General features: G+C 44.7%; 1 protein-coding gene across 1 annotated transcript in view; it reads left to right on the forward strand.

Annotated features, from left to right (window-relative positions):
* LOC127009474 (putative neural-cadherin 2) overlaps positions 1 to 12,028 on the forward strand; it is a 39,090-nt gene extending 27,062 nt beyond the window's left edge. The window contains exons 9-13 of the mRNA XM_050882572.1: positions 6,063 to 6,258; positions 8,052 to 8,284; positions 8,739 to 9,029; positions 9,825 to 10,031; positions 11,175 to 12,028. Of these exons, the coding sequence (XP_050738529.1) occupies positions 6,063 to 6,258; positions 8,052 to 8,284; positions 8,739 to 9,029; positions 9,825 to 10,031; positions 11,175 to 11,542 (1,295 nt within the window). The 3' untranslated portion in view covers positions 11,543 to 12,028. The remainder of the gene's footprint in view (positions 1 to 6,062; positions 6,259 to 8,051; positions 8,285 to 8,738; positions 9,030 to 9,824; positions 10,032 to 11,174) is intronic.
* The last annotated feature ends 1,440 nt before the right edge of the window (positions 12,029 to 13,468 follow it).

A 13,468-nucleotide genomic window follows, 5' to 3' on the forward strand; every position in this document is an offset into this window, starting at 1 on the left:
AGCTTAGAAACTTACCCTAGAGAGAAAGAATGAAGAAGCTAATTTTGCATCCTGCCATAACCATAGATTGTAAGATACAGAAAATAATGACCAAAAAAAAAATAGAGCTGAGAAACTTACCATGCAGAGAAATACTGAAGAAGCTTAATTTGCAGTCATTTTAGAAGCGTAGACATATTTATGAGGGTAAAGGGAAGAATAACTGAAGAGATCCATGGACTTAGAATCTTACTTAATGTACAGAGATTTATTGAAGAAGCATTTAATTTGGGTTCTTTAGAAGGTCGTGCATTGCGTATTGGCGATTTAAGTGAAGTATTTATATTGTTTAAGTAGATTAACAGAGGTGAGAATGTTGATGAGAAAGTACTTAGAGAAAAATATTGATACTCGAAATCGTGACCATTCCTTGAAGTTTATTTGTAATGTTGTGGATCCTATTCTCTTATATGTTACACCACGACCTCCTATCTCCTCCTCCTCCTCCTCCTCTTCATCCTCTTCCTCCTCCTCTTCTTCATGAGACCTTAGTTCATAGTAAGACGTGATTCACAAGACATATATTGGATACAGCATATCTCCATTCTCTCTCTCTCTCTCTCTCTCTCTCTCTCTCTCTCTCTCTCTCTCTCTCTCTCTCTCTCTCTCTCTCTCTCTCTTCCTTTCTCTTCCCTTCCCTTCCTTTCCCTCCCCTCTCCTTATCATCCTCTTCCATCTCTTCCCTTCCCTTCCCTTCCCATCCCTCTCCTCTCCAATCCCCTCCTCTCCTCTCCTCTACTCTCCTCGCATCTCTTCTCCATTTCCTTCCTTCTCTTCCATTTCCTTGCACTCCATTTCCTACTCCTCCTTTTCCTTTTCCTCCTCATCCTCATCCTCCTTTCCTCTGTCCTCACTCAGCGGAATAAAATCACTCGGGTAGCAGGAGGAGGAGGAGGAGGCTGAGGAAGGAGGAAGGGTGGGTCAGAGGAGACTGGGTCGAGGGGGGTAAAGCCTTGCGGAGCGGGACGAAGATTAGATCAAAACTGCACATCGAAGGCGGGGACTTAGCCACATGCGACCCTTGCATTATTAGCCGCCTGCCCCGGGGAATGCGCGCTCGTGGCCTCCTCCCTCTCCCGTCTTGTTATGTGAGATGTGAGCACTCCGGGGGGGGGGGGGATTAGATGAAGGCAAGGAGAGCGTTGTTATAATAGGGAGAGAGAGAGAGAGAGAGAGAGAGAGAGAGAGAGAGAGAGAGAGAGAGAGAGAGAGAGAATGAGGTGGGGAAATGAGGAAGAAACGGGAATTAAAGGAGAGGGGTGGTTATAAGAGAGGGAGAGAGGACGTGTGGAAGACAGGAAGGCAGGGAGAGAGAGGAGGTAAGGAAGATAGATAGGAAGATAAGAAGATGGTGCTGATAACAGGGAGAAAACCAGGGAGAGAAAGAGAGGGGCTGAGGAAGGCAGGGAAAGGTGGTTGTAACATGGAGGAAGGGAGAGAAAGAGAGAAGAAAGAGACTGGGTATAAGAGTGAGTAAGGCAGTGAGTAAGGAGGAGTTAAAGATAGACAGAAAGGCAGGTAAAGTATGATTATAACAGGGTGAATGGCAAGGAGAGAGAGAGAGAGAAAGATAGACAGACAGACAGATAGACAGAGACAGTGGAAGTTGGGAAATTGGATTGACAGACGGGGAGGAGGAGGAGGAACAAGGAGCAGACAGACAGAAACAAGGAACAGAAAGACAGGGAAACGAACAGGAATATAAAGGAACACGAGAAAGAGAAAGAGAGAAAATTAGTTTTGCCAGGTACGAGAAAGCAAGTGAAAGGCTGACAGGTGAAAGGGGAGAAAGATGAGCAGGAAAATAGGAGAACGGGAGGAAGGGAAGAGAAGGAAAGAGAGGGAGAAATTAAGAAAGAAAAGAGAAGGGAGGAGAGGTAGTCTATTTACGAAAGGGAGAAATGAAGAAAGGGAAAAAAAGGAAAGAGAGAGAAATTAAGAAAAAAAGGGAAAGATGAAGTTAAGGAAGGGAGAAATAAAGAAAGATAAGACAAGTAAAGAGAACGAGTCAAGTAAGAAAGAAAAGGAAAGAGAAGAATTTACTTAAGGGAGAAATGAAGAGAGGGGGGAGAAGGAAAGGGAGGGAAATAACTAAGGGAGGAAATAGTGTCTGGGAGAAATGAGGAGAGGAAAGAGAAGGGAAAGAAGCATATTTTAGGAAAGGAGGAACGAGGTAGGAAGAGAAAAAAGGACCCTGAGAAATGAGGCAGGAGGGAAGAAAAATAACATAAGAAAATAATGAGTTTCCAAGAGGCCTCAATATGGAAGATGAAATAGGTTTGAAACGAAAGAAGGCAGAGAGGAGAAAGGAAGGAAGGAAGAAAGATAAGTTAGAAGACCTCATTATGGAAGAAGAAAGAGGCTAAAAACGAAAGAAAACAAGGAGATGGAGAGTAAGTAAGAAGAGGCATAAGAAAGGAGAGTAAGAATTGAAGTAAGGAGACGAAGAGGAGCAAGAAAGACGGGCAAGAAAGAATGCAAATAATAAGATAGAAGAAACTAAACAGATGAGACCAAACGAAGGAGCATGCAGATAATAGGAAGGAAAAGAAGGAAAGCGAAGGTGGGGATGCAATTACAAGAGATGACAGGCAAGTGAAAAGAAGAGAGAGAATCTTGAGTTCTTTCACACTGTTGTTCTCTGGCAAGCTCACATCTCACCCACCTGTTATGTTGCTCATGTCTCCCATCAGCTTTTGGGTGCATAAGAAGCTGCTCTGACTGCTCATCTGCTTGCATCCTCCCCCGCCTAGTTAGTCCAGGGGGAGCCCAGCAGGAAGACGTGAAGGAACTAAGAAAGCGAGATGAGAAAGGGCGAAGCTGAAATATGAAGGTTGAGAGAGAGAGAGAGAGAGAGAGAGAGAGAGAGAGAGAGAGAGAGAGAGAGAGAGAGAGAGACAGACAGACTTGGTTATAATAATGCTGAGGAGGATAATGAAGCTATTGATGATATATATGACATAGTATTAATAATGATAGTGGTAATAATTGTAATGATAATAATGATAACAGAAGTAATGAAAGAAGTAGGATTCATTTCGTTATTGTTTGTTGTGTGATTATTCCTCCTCGTCTTCCTCCTCCTCCTCCTCTTCCTTCTCCTCCTCCTCCTTCTTCACCTAACCCTTTTTTTAACCCGGGAAACAGACGACTGCGAGGGAATTGGATACATATCTCCAAATATAATAAATCCGATAACGTTTTTTTTTAAAGTTTTTTTTAAGTTTTTTTTTTTTTCGATCTCCACATTGACACGAGAACCAGAAAAGTCGGTCTAACATTCCAAGTGAGACGATGCACTAGACAAAGGTGGAATTTGCTTTTATCTCGAACCAATTTCTCCTCCCCCGCAACAAGCTTCCTGCAAAATTAGTTAGTGCGAAAGCGATCAACTTCAATAAAAATCACACTTGCCGTTTTAGAAGTTATGTAATTGATCCCGGATATACGTTCAGCAAGTTTTCTTTAATTAATTCACCAAAGCAGGCAGTCTCGATATATGACACTGGGTTTTCTGTTGCCTGGTTTTCCATGTGTTTGTGTTTCCTCCTCCTCTTCCCCTCTCTCGTACTGTAATGACTAACGCAGCTTACCTCTCATGCATTCCCTCTCTCTCTACCTTCCTCCCTTTCCTCTCCCTCTCCCCTTCCTCCTCTCCCTCCTTTCGTCTCCCCTGCATTCGTCATTGCCTCTCACCGTGCTTTTCTCAATCCTTCCTTCCTCCCTCCCTTCCTTCCTCCCTTCCTTCCTTCCTCCCTTCCATTGCCTCTCCTCTGTCTCTCACCGTCCATATCTCACCTCTCTTTTTCTCCTCCTCCTGTTCCTACTTTCTCTTTCTTTCTTCTCTTCGTTCACCTTCATCTTTGTCTTTCCTCAGCCTTTTTTTCCTCCATAGTCTCTCCTCTATTCTTCTTTGCCTTTTTCCTCCCTGACCTCTATCCCTCTTCCTCTTCCTCTTCTTCCTTCCTTCTTTCCGTCTATCTCTCTCTTTCTCTCTCTTTCGCAGCCTTGCCCAATCATTCCCTTCTGTCTCCACTCTCTTCCTTCTCTCTCCCCCTTCACTTCCCTCTCATCCCTCCTCCCTTCCTCCCCTTACTTCACCTCCCTACCCAAGGTTTCTCCTCCTCCATCGTTCTGCAGTCTCTCCTCCTCCTCCTCCTCCTCCTCCTCCCCTTCTTCTCCTCCTCCTCCTCCTCTGAAAGTGTTAGTGGGTCATCCTCGCTGAGACAGGAGACACGAGCCAGCACACACACACACACACACACACACACACACACACACACACACACACACACACACACACACACACACACACACACATCGTACACTATCGCTGGATTGGCAACTATGGCTCAGGACGAGGAGGAGAAGGAGGAGGAAGAGGAGGAGGAGCAGGAGGAGGAGGAGCAGGAGGAGGAGGAGGAGGTGGAGGTGGAGGAGGGGGGAAGCAAAGATAACCATGACTCTCTCTCTCTCTCTCTCTCTCTCTCTCTCTCTCTCTCTCTCTCTCTCTCTCTCTCTCTCTCTCTCTCTCTCTCTCTCTCTCTCTCTCTCTCTCTCTCTCTCTCTCTCTCTCTCTCTCTCTCTCTCTCTCTCTCTCTCTCATACTTCTTTATCCTTCCTCCCTCCCTCTCTCCTTCTCCCTCTTAACCAAATATTGAAGTATTACACTTTTACTTTTTTTTTCCTTCCTATATGCTTTCCTTCATTTCTTTCCTTTATTCCTTCTCTCCTATGTCTATTTTTTCCTCCTATATTCTCTCATTTTATATATTCCTTTTTTTTTCGTGTATTTTCTTTCCTCACTCCATCCATCCATCCTACTCTACGTCTTTTTCTTTATTCTTTCACTCCTTCATTCATTCTTCCTCTCCGTTATTCCCTCTTTTCTTTCTCTCCCTTACATCAATCTTCCATTCCCTGCCTGAAAATTGTACATCTTTTCCTCTGCTTAATTTTCTCCCTCGCTCTCTCTTTCTTTCTTCCTCCCTTCCCCCTTCTCTCCATTCATCACCCCGCCACTTCATCAGTCAGTCAGTAAAAGTGTGCAAATAGTCTGCTCTTTTCTCCCACTCTCTCCTTCTCATCTCTCTCTCTCTCTCATCCCCCTCTTTTCCCTCACTTCCTCAGCCTCATAAGAAGATTAGGGGTTGTATTACTTAACATTTCGTCGCCCAAATACACACATTTGACATGGCTTTCGTAGGAGTTGTGGGCATTTCCAGGAGTAGTTTTATGGCCCTGGTGGTGGTTTGACCCTTCTTCTGTGCCGTGAATCTAAAGAAACACTCATTACAACCCCATTGAAGATCTCTTTGACCTCTAGAAATAGCTGATGTGAGTACCGAAAGTGTCTTATGATACCGAACTAGGAGTCTGCAAGAGGTAGTTCGGTATACACAGGACTTCTCACCTTAACCTAACATCATTTAGTCCTCATCCTTGAATGTATGGGACTATAGTTAAGGTGTCTGTTGTATTGTCACTCACCGTATGACTGTCCAGCCTGTTCCACTCATCTGCCAGTCTGTTCGTAATCTGTTTCTTTTTTGTCTCTTGAAATATTTGAAGTCCGTCATTGATCTTTTAATATTTTTTCTCATGTGCTCATTTTCTTTTTTATGCCTTTATTTCATGTTACAAGTGCTACCTTAGCCCTCTTAGTACTTTTTTTCTGTTTTTTCTTCGCATCATTGTACTTTGTTCCTTTATTAATTGGTACGTTTCCTACCTTGGTCGTGTATTACTCTTTCTCCTTTCTTCTTTTCATCTCTCTTCTGTTTATGTCATTGTTGAACTTGAATGCTACGAGTCCTATTTTGCTCTCTTACTAACCTCTCTTTTCTTCTACTCCTTGTCCTACGTATTTTTAGTTATCATGCACCTTGTCCCTTTACTATCCTTCCTGTTTCTCTTCTTTTACGTGTTATGTCTTTTATTATAGTCTACGAGCCACTATCCTGTTCTTTTAATGATCCATTCTCCTTTCTTCTACTCATCCTCACCCTTTCCTTCCCTCCCAGCCTGCATTGACGACATCAGGGTGTCCGGCCGGCACCTTCCCCTCCCCCCTGCGGCCAACGGGACAAGCTGGGGCCAGGTCACCACCGCGCGGCACCTGGCGACAGGATGTGTGGCGCCCGACCCTTGTCTCAACACCTCCTGCCCCGCCCCGCTCACCTGTGCCGCCACGCCCACCTGGGACACGCCCGCCTGCAGGTTTGTGTGGGGATGGGTTGGTTAGGTTAGGTTAGGCTTAGGTTGGGTCGGGTTTGTTTGGGTTGCTTATGGTTTTGTTTGGTTGGGTTTTGGTTTAGTGTCATAAGGTTAGGTTAGGGTTCGTTTTTTTTTTTTTTTTTTTTTTTTTACAACAAAGGAGGCAGCTCAAGGGCACAAAAAAAAAACAATAATAAAAAAAAGCCCGCTAATCGCTGCTCCCATAAAAGAATCAGAAGAGGTGGCCAAAAGCAAGGTCAAATTCGGGAGGAGAGGTGTCCTGGTTTGCAAGTGTGTGTAAAGTGATTGTTTTGTTTAGTATTACATCAGAGGAAATAGTGAAGGGGAAACCAAACAAATCAAAAGGAGAGAGAAAAATACACTGCAAAACTAATGATTCCCCAAAAGAAAAAGTGATAAGGAACAGTTTAGGTAAGTATTGTTTGGTTTGGTTCCCTTTGAGTTGGGTGTAGATGATTTGGTTTGGTTTGGTTAGGCTTGGACACACACACACACACACACACACACACACACACACACACACACACACACACACACACACACACACACACACACACATCTCTAATCTCCCTTCTTCTATCTCTCCTTTGTTCCTCTCTTCCTCTCACCTTCTCACTTTTCCCCTCTCCTTCGATCTCCTTCATCTATTCCTCTTTCCTTCTTCTCTTCCTCCTTTAAAGACACATATCTCCACCAGTAACACATGTTTTATCACCTCCTCAGCATCTCTTTTTCCAGCTTCCAAAGAGTCATCGCATGCATATCTTATAACATGTCTCACACTCACACACACACACACTCGTAAACACGTAAGCACACACACATTCTCAGTATATTCCATCTCATAACCTTCTTTGTCATCCTTCCCTTTTCTTCCATTTTTTTTCCTCTTCCTCCTCGTCCTCCTCTTTTTCCTCTTCCTCCTTTCCTCTCCTTTCTCAACATTCAACCCCTTCATTATGTAACACGCCCTTACTACCCTTACGCAACACAAATCACACTTTGCCAGACTTTTATCCCTCTCTTTTCTCCCTTTTACAACATATATAGTCCTCCACTGCCTTCTAACACACAATTCTAACCTTTCTTTACCATCTACACTTCTTTATAGGCTTCTAATACACCCATCTCCCCTTCTCGCACCATCTATATTTTTTCATAGTTTTCTAACAAGGTAGGACGCGTGGCAATGGTTTTAAGTTAGACAAATTCAGATTCAACAAAGACATAGGCAAGAATTGGTTCACTAATAGAGTGGTGGACGAATGGAACAGGCTTGGGAGCCATGTTGTGGGTGCCAATACCATAGATACATTCAAGAAGAGGTTAGATAAAGCCATGGATGGTGAGGTAAGGTGGGGTTGAGTGTACAGGAGCTGCCTTGTATAGGCCAACCGGCCTCTTGCAGACTCCTTACGTTCTTATGTTCTTATGTTCTTCAGCATCTATACCCTTCACAAGCTTCTAACATCCCTACCTCACATATGCTCAGTTCTTATGCCCCTTCACAAGCTTTTAATATCCTTTCCCTATCCTTATCTCAGCTCCTATACCCTTTCACAGTCTTCTAACATTTCTTCCTCCTCCTTCCATCATCTCACATATCCATTCAAAGACACCTAACGCTCCCTTCCATCCCAAGACACTCATAAATGTCACCGTCTCTCAGTACCTTTGCCCGTTTAGAGTCATCAAACATTCCTTTCATTCCTTACATCAGTTTTTATACCCCTTCACCGCCCTCTGACATACATCCCTTCCCTTCAAACCCTCAGCTGCGGCAGTGGCCGGCGCCAGGTGGAGCGGCACTGTGAAGACGTGAACGAGTGTCTTTGGAAGCCCTGTCTGCACGGCGGCACCTGCACCAACCTGCGGCCCGGCTACCTGTGTCTCTGCGGCCCCGCCCACGCCGGGGATCACTGTCAATGGAACACACACGCCCGCACGCCATCTGCCCTCACCGCCCCCGCCGCCATTGCCGCCCTCACGGTGTCCTTGGTGGTGCTGCGTGAGTGTTTTTTGAGATGTTATGTTTTTTTTTTTTTTTGTGTGTGTGTGTGTGTGTGTTTGTTTGAGGGAGTTTTTGTTCTGGATAAGTGTGTGTACGAGGGAGTTTGATCTTTTATTCCTCCTCCTCCTCCTCCTCCTCCTCCTCCTCCTCATTAACCTCTTCCTCCTTCATCTTCACTCTTACTTTCTCCTTTGTGTTGTTGCGTAAGTTTTGCTTTGTGTTTCTGTTTGTGTGTGTGTGTGTGTGTGTGTGTGTGTGTGTGTGTGTGTGTGTGTGTGTGTGTGTGTGTGTGTGTGTGTGTGTGTGTGTGTTTCTGTGTGTGTGTGTGTGTGTGTGTGTGTGTGTGTTTATCATGCATACTTTGACCTTTTATTCCTCCTCCTATCTTCCTTACCTCCTCCTCCTCCTCACTAACCTCCTCCTCCTCCTCCTCTCTCTTCCTCCTACGCAGTCATCCTCGCCCTCGTCGTCTCCCTTCGCCTTCACCGTCACCGCGGGAACTTGTGCGTGAGGGAGCGCGCGGAGGAGGAGGTGGAGGGCGGGACGAAGGAGACGATGCTGGAGCTGAAGCCGGGAGGACGAGGAGGACGAGGAAGAGACGACCCAGGAGGAGGAGGAGGAGGGAAAGGAAGAGGGAAGTTAGCCTTGAAGGAGGATGTTGCTCAGGAGAAGTTTCTGGTTCGTCTTCGTCTCAAACTTCAGTCAAGAGGAGGAGCTCGTTCTGAGGCCCTGAAGGAAAGAGGTGAGTGAGTGAGTGAGTGAGTGAATGAGTGAGTGAGTGAGTGAATGAGTGAGTGAGTGAGTGAGTGAGAGAGTGAGTGAGTGAGTGGGTGAGTGAGAAAGAGCGAGGGACAGAGAGAGAAAGAAGAGGAGAAAGAGACGGTGAAGAGAGAGAAAGAGGAAGATAGTGGAAGAAAGGTAGGGAGTGATAAAAGGAAGAAAAGGGATAGAGAAATGAAGGGAGAAAAGGAAAAAAGGATTGAAGTAAAAGATGGATGGAAAAAAGGTAGACTGTTGAGTGAGAGGAAGAAAAGAAAAGAAAGATGGAGTGCGGAAGGAAGAGAAGGAAGAGGAAAGAAAAAGTAAGGAAGGGAAATGAAGGAAGAGCAAGAAGGAGAGAAGGATGGAAAAAAAAGGAGGGGAAAGAAGAAGGGGAACAGACGATGGACGGCAGGACGGAGGGAAGAGAGAGAGAGAGAGAGAGAGAGAGAGAGAGAGAGAGAGAGAGAGAGAGAGAGAGAGAGAGAGAGAGAGAGAGAGAATGAGATGGGTTGAAACAGAAAGGAAAACGGAATGGAAGGAGAATCAGGAGTGGGAAACAGAAGAAAGAAAAAAGACTAGCAAAAGAAATGGAGAAGGAAGAATAGAATAGAAAACAGAGAGGAAAGAAAGAAAGAGGAGTGAGAAAGTGAGGAAGAGAAGTGAAGAAATGGTATTAAGGAGAAAAAAAAACACTCCCCTCCCAGCATCCTTTCCTCCCACCCACCCAACCACTAACTCCCCCCATTAACCCCCCCCCCCCTTCGCTCTTCCCCAGACAAAGGCAGCATAGCAGACAGCAGCAGCGGCAGTAGCAGGCGGGGGTCCGGGATAGCAGGGGGGAGGGGCGGCGTCACTCCTCCCCCCGTGACCCCCGTGATGGTGACCCCAAACCCCACGCCTGACCTCGCCCGGGATGACCTCAGAGCTTACGCCTACGAGGGAGACGGGTCATCCTCTGGTTCCTTGACCTCAACGATATCAGGTCAGTTGGGGAAGGATTGGGTCATGTTAGGTCATTGTTGTTGTTGTTGACGTTGCTGTTGTTATTGTTGTTATTATTATTATTATTATTATTATTATTATTTGTTTGTTTTTTTAGAGATTAGTTTTTTTCTTTTATTCTCTTTTCCTTCTATTATTTTCTTCTTTTCTTATTTCCTCTTTCAGTGTTTTTTTTTCTTGTATTTTTTCCTTTTTTCTTTCTTTTTCTTTGATTTTTGGTTCCTTTTTCTCTTTATCTCTATTTCATGCTTAATTTTCTTTTTTTTCTTTTTTTCTTGCTTGTTTAATTTTCCTTTTTTTCTAATTTTCGTTTTTTTTGTGTGTGTTTCTATTTCTCTCTACTTTATTATCATTTTCTTCCTCTTTATGTTCTTATCGTTCTCTCTCTCTCTCTCTCTCTCTCTCTCTCTCTCTCTCTCTCTCTCTCTCTCTCTCTCTCTCTCTCTCTCTCTCTCTCCTCTTTCTCTTCTATCTTTATCACATATTTGCATCCCCAAGAGAGAAAAAAATAATAATAAAAGTTTAAGAAAATGACGGGAATATTTTTTACTAACTTTTCATTATTATTATTTGCGCTTTTACATTTAATATTTCCATGAAAGCTGCGGGCGAGGAGGAGGAGGAGGAGGAGGAAGAAGAGAAGGAGGAGAAGGAGGAGGAGGAGGAAGGAAGGAAGGATGAAAATGATTTAACGGAAGGGGGAGAGATATTACACATAGCAAATGACAATAGTAATGCTGGTTATTAAAGTATAGTGATGGATAGAGAAATAACAAAGGTGATGATATTAATAGTAGCAATAATAGTAGTAGTAGTAGTAGCAGTAATAGTAATAGTAGTAATAGTATCATTAGGACTAGTAGCAATTCGACCTCTTACTAACACGTTCCATTCTTCTCTTCCTTACCTTCCTGTCCTCATTCTCACCTTTACATAAATTACAATCCTTTTCCTTCTTCTCTACCATCTCCACCACTTGTTCATCCTCATCCTCATCCTCTTACTTCTTCCACTCTTCCATCCGTTCTTCTTCCATTTCTCCTCATTCTGCTCTTTTCTTCTTCCACTTCTCCTCCTTTTGTTCTTCTTCTCCCTCCTCCTCCTCTTCTTGACCCAACACCAGAGCTCAAAGGGGAGATCAACGCGCGGGAGGAAGGCGAGACGTGCAGTGGCCGCCCATCAGCCATTCAGCTCATCCCCGGCTTCCTCGAGGTCATGGACTTGCTGAAGAACCTCCCGGAAGCCTCCAGTCGCCCCTCGCCGCTGCAGCACCCACGGAGAAGGGTTCCTGACGCCCCACACTCACCCCCAGTGCCTCCACCTCCGCCTCCACCCTCAGGAGATGCCCTCGCCGCCGCCGCCGCCAGCAGTATAGTTTCCTTAGAGCCTGGTGAAGCGAAGGCCAGGACGAGGATAGCGCATTTGTCTCCAGCGCGGCGCAAAGGAGGGAAGGAGGAAGGCGCCGAAGGGGAGGTATCGACTGTCTGCTGACCGAGGACCTCCTGGTGGTGGTTGTGGTGGTGGTGGTGGAGGTGGTGGAGGCTGTGGCGGAGTGTGTGTGTCTGTGTGTGTGAGTGTGTGATGGTAAGGATGGTGGTGGTGGGAGTGGGTGTATATGCCATTTCCAGCTACCGTCTTCTGTGTGTGTGTGTGTGTGTGTGTGTGTGTCGGTGTGAATGTGCTTTTATCTCTAATATCTTAATCCTCTTCCTCTTGATTCTTCTTGTTCTTGTTCCTCTTCTATGTCTTCTTCCTCCTCTTTCTTTCCTCTTCTTTCTCCCCTCATTCTATATTTATCTCGTTACTTGCTCGCAGTTCTCTCTCTCTCTCTCTCTCTCTCTCTCTCTCTCTCTCTCTCTCTCTCTCTCTCTCTCTCTCTCTCTCTATCAGTCTATCTATCTAACTATCTTACACACACACACACACACACACACACACACACTCTCTCACACACACACACACACTCCGCACTCCATGATACCTTTTTTTTGGTGGATATTTTATACGTTTATAGAATATCGATAATAAATGTTATATGATCCTGCTGGTGTTTAAATGCTTCCTCCTCTTGTTGTTGTTGTTTGTGTGTTTGTTGTTGTTTGTTTCCACCGTAGAAGCCATTGTCGAAACTTAAAATATGGTGCTTTTTTTTATGCATTATTATTACTTTTTTTTTTTTTGCTGTTGTTATTTAATTAGTTTTCTGTACCTTCTTTTTATTTTTTATCTCGTCCTCATTCCCTTCCCCTTTCTCTTCCTCCTCCTCCGCGTCATCATCACTTCCTCTTCTCTTCGAATGTCATTATTTCTGCGTATTCTTTGTTTTTGTTTACTATTTCATCTACTTTATTTTACTTTCCACTTTTCCTCCTCCTCCTCCTATGATTTGTTCTTAATTGAATGTCGTTTTATTTTTTTATTTTTTTTTGTGAAACTACTTTTGATTATTTACTTTCTCGGGGTTTAGGTTTAGTAGTAGTAGTAGTAGCAGTAATAGTAGTAGTAGTAGTAGTAGTTGTAGTAATAGTAGTAGTAGTAGTAGTAGTAGTAGTAGTAGTAGCAGTAGTAAGAGTGGCAGTAGTAGTTGATTCATTTTTAAAAAGAGGATTAAAGGCGAGCTCCAGGGGGCAGCTTGAGCCAAACAAGATGGCCCCACTATAAACACCTGCCTGCGCCATAACGGGCTGGGGTCGACCACCACCGGAACTCATCTTTGAGCCTCTCCTTGGAGAGGTTATCTAGAGTCCGGGTTGATAGGTGGTCTTCAGGGCAGCATGTGGGTAGTCTTAGGCCACTCGGCGGTGACTGAAAAATCCCAGCTGTGTACCGGCCAGGATTCGAACCGACGTCCCTCCTGTCCCGCGACGCTGGCACGCTACCACTCAGCCTACTACTACTACTATTATCACCCCCATCACCACGACTACAACTACCACTGTGTGTGTATGTGTGTGTGTGTGTTGGGAGAGAGACACACAGACAGACAGACAGACAGACAGTGGTAATGGAATATATAACTTTTCTTCGTATTGTTAGAGGCTTTGTTTCTCTCTCTCTCTCTCTCTCTCTCTCTCTCTCTCTCTCTCTCTCTCTCTCTCTCTTTTGGCCAACCTGTTACATACGAGTAATTAAACCTCATCTCTCGCGCTCTCACCTCTCTCTCTTAGTTCCCCCTTTCAATCTTCGTCACCTATGTTTTCTTTCTCCATCCTCTTCAATAATGATCAAGTTAAATCACTCAGTACCGTCCCAAGTGTAATTAATAAATGCTGACCGCCACTCTCCATCACTATACTCTAATCCTCTTATTCTAGACGTACGCTCTCATAATGTCCTGTATAAGTGATGGAAAGAATTGACCTCAATGGAGTAATGGTCAGCGTGCTTGGCTTCGACTCCGCGGGCCAGGGTTCGAAT

The sequence above is a fragment of the Eriocheir sinensis genome, chromosome 41 (assembly GCF_024679095.1).
Source record: "Eriocheir sinensis breed Jianghai 21 chromosome 41, ASM2467909v1, whole genome shotgun sequence".
NCBI lineage: Eukaryota > Metazoa > Arthropoda > Malacostraca > Decapoda > Varunidae > Eriocheir > Eriocheir sinensis.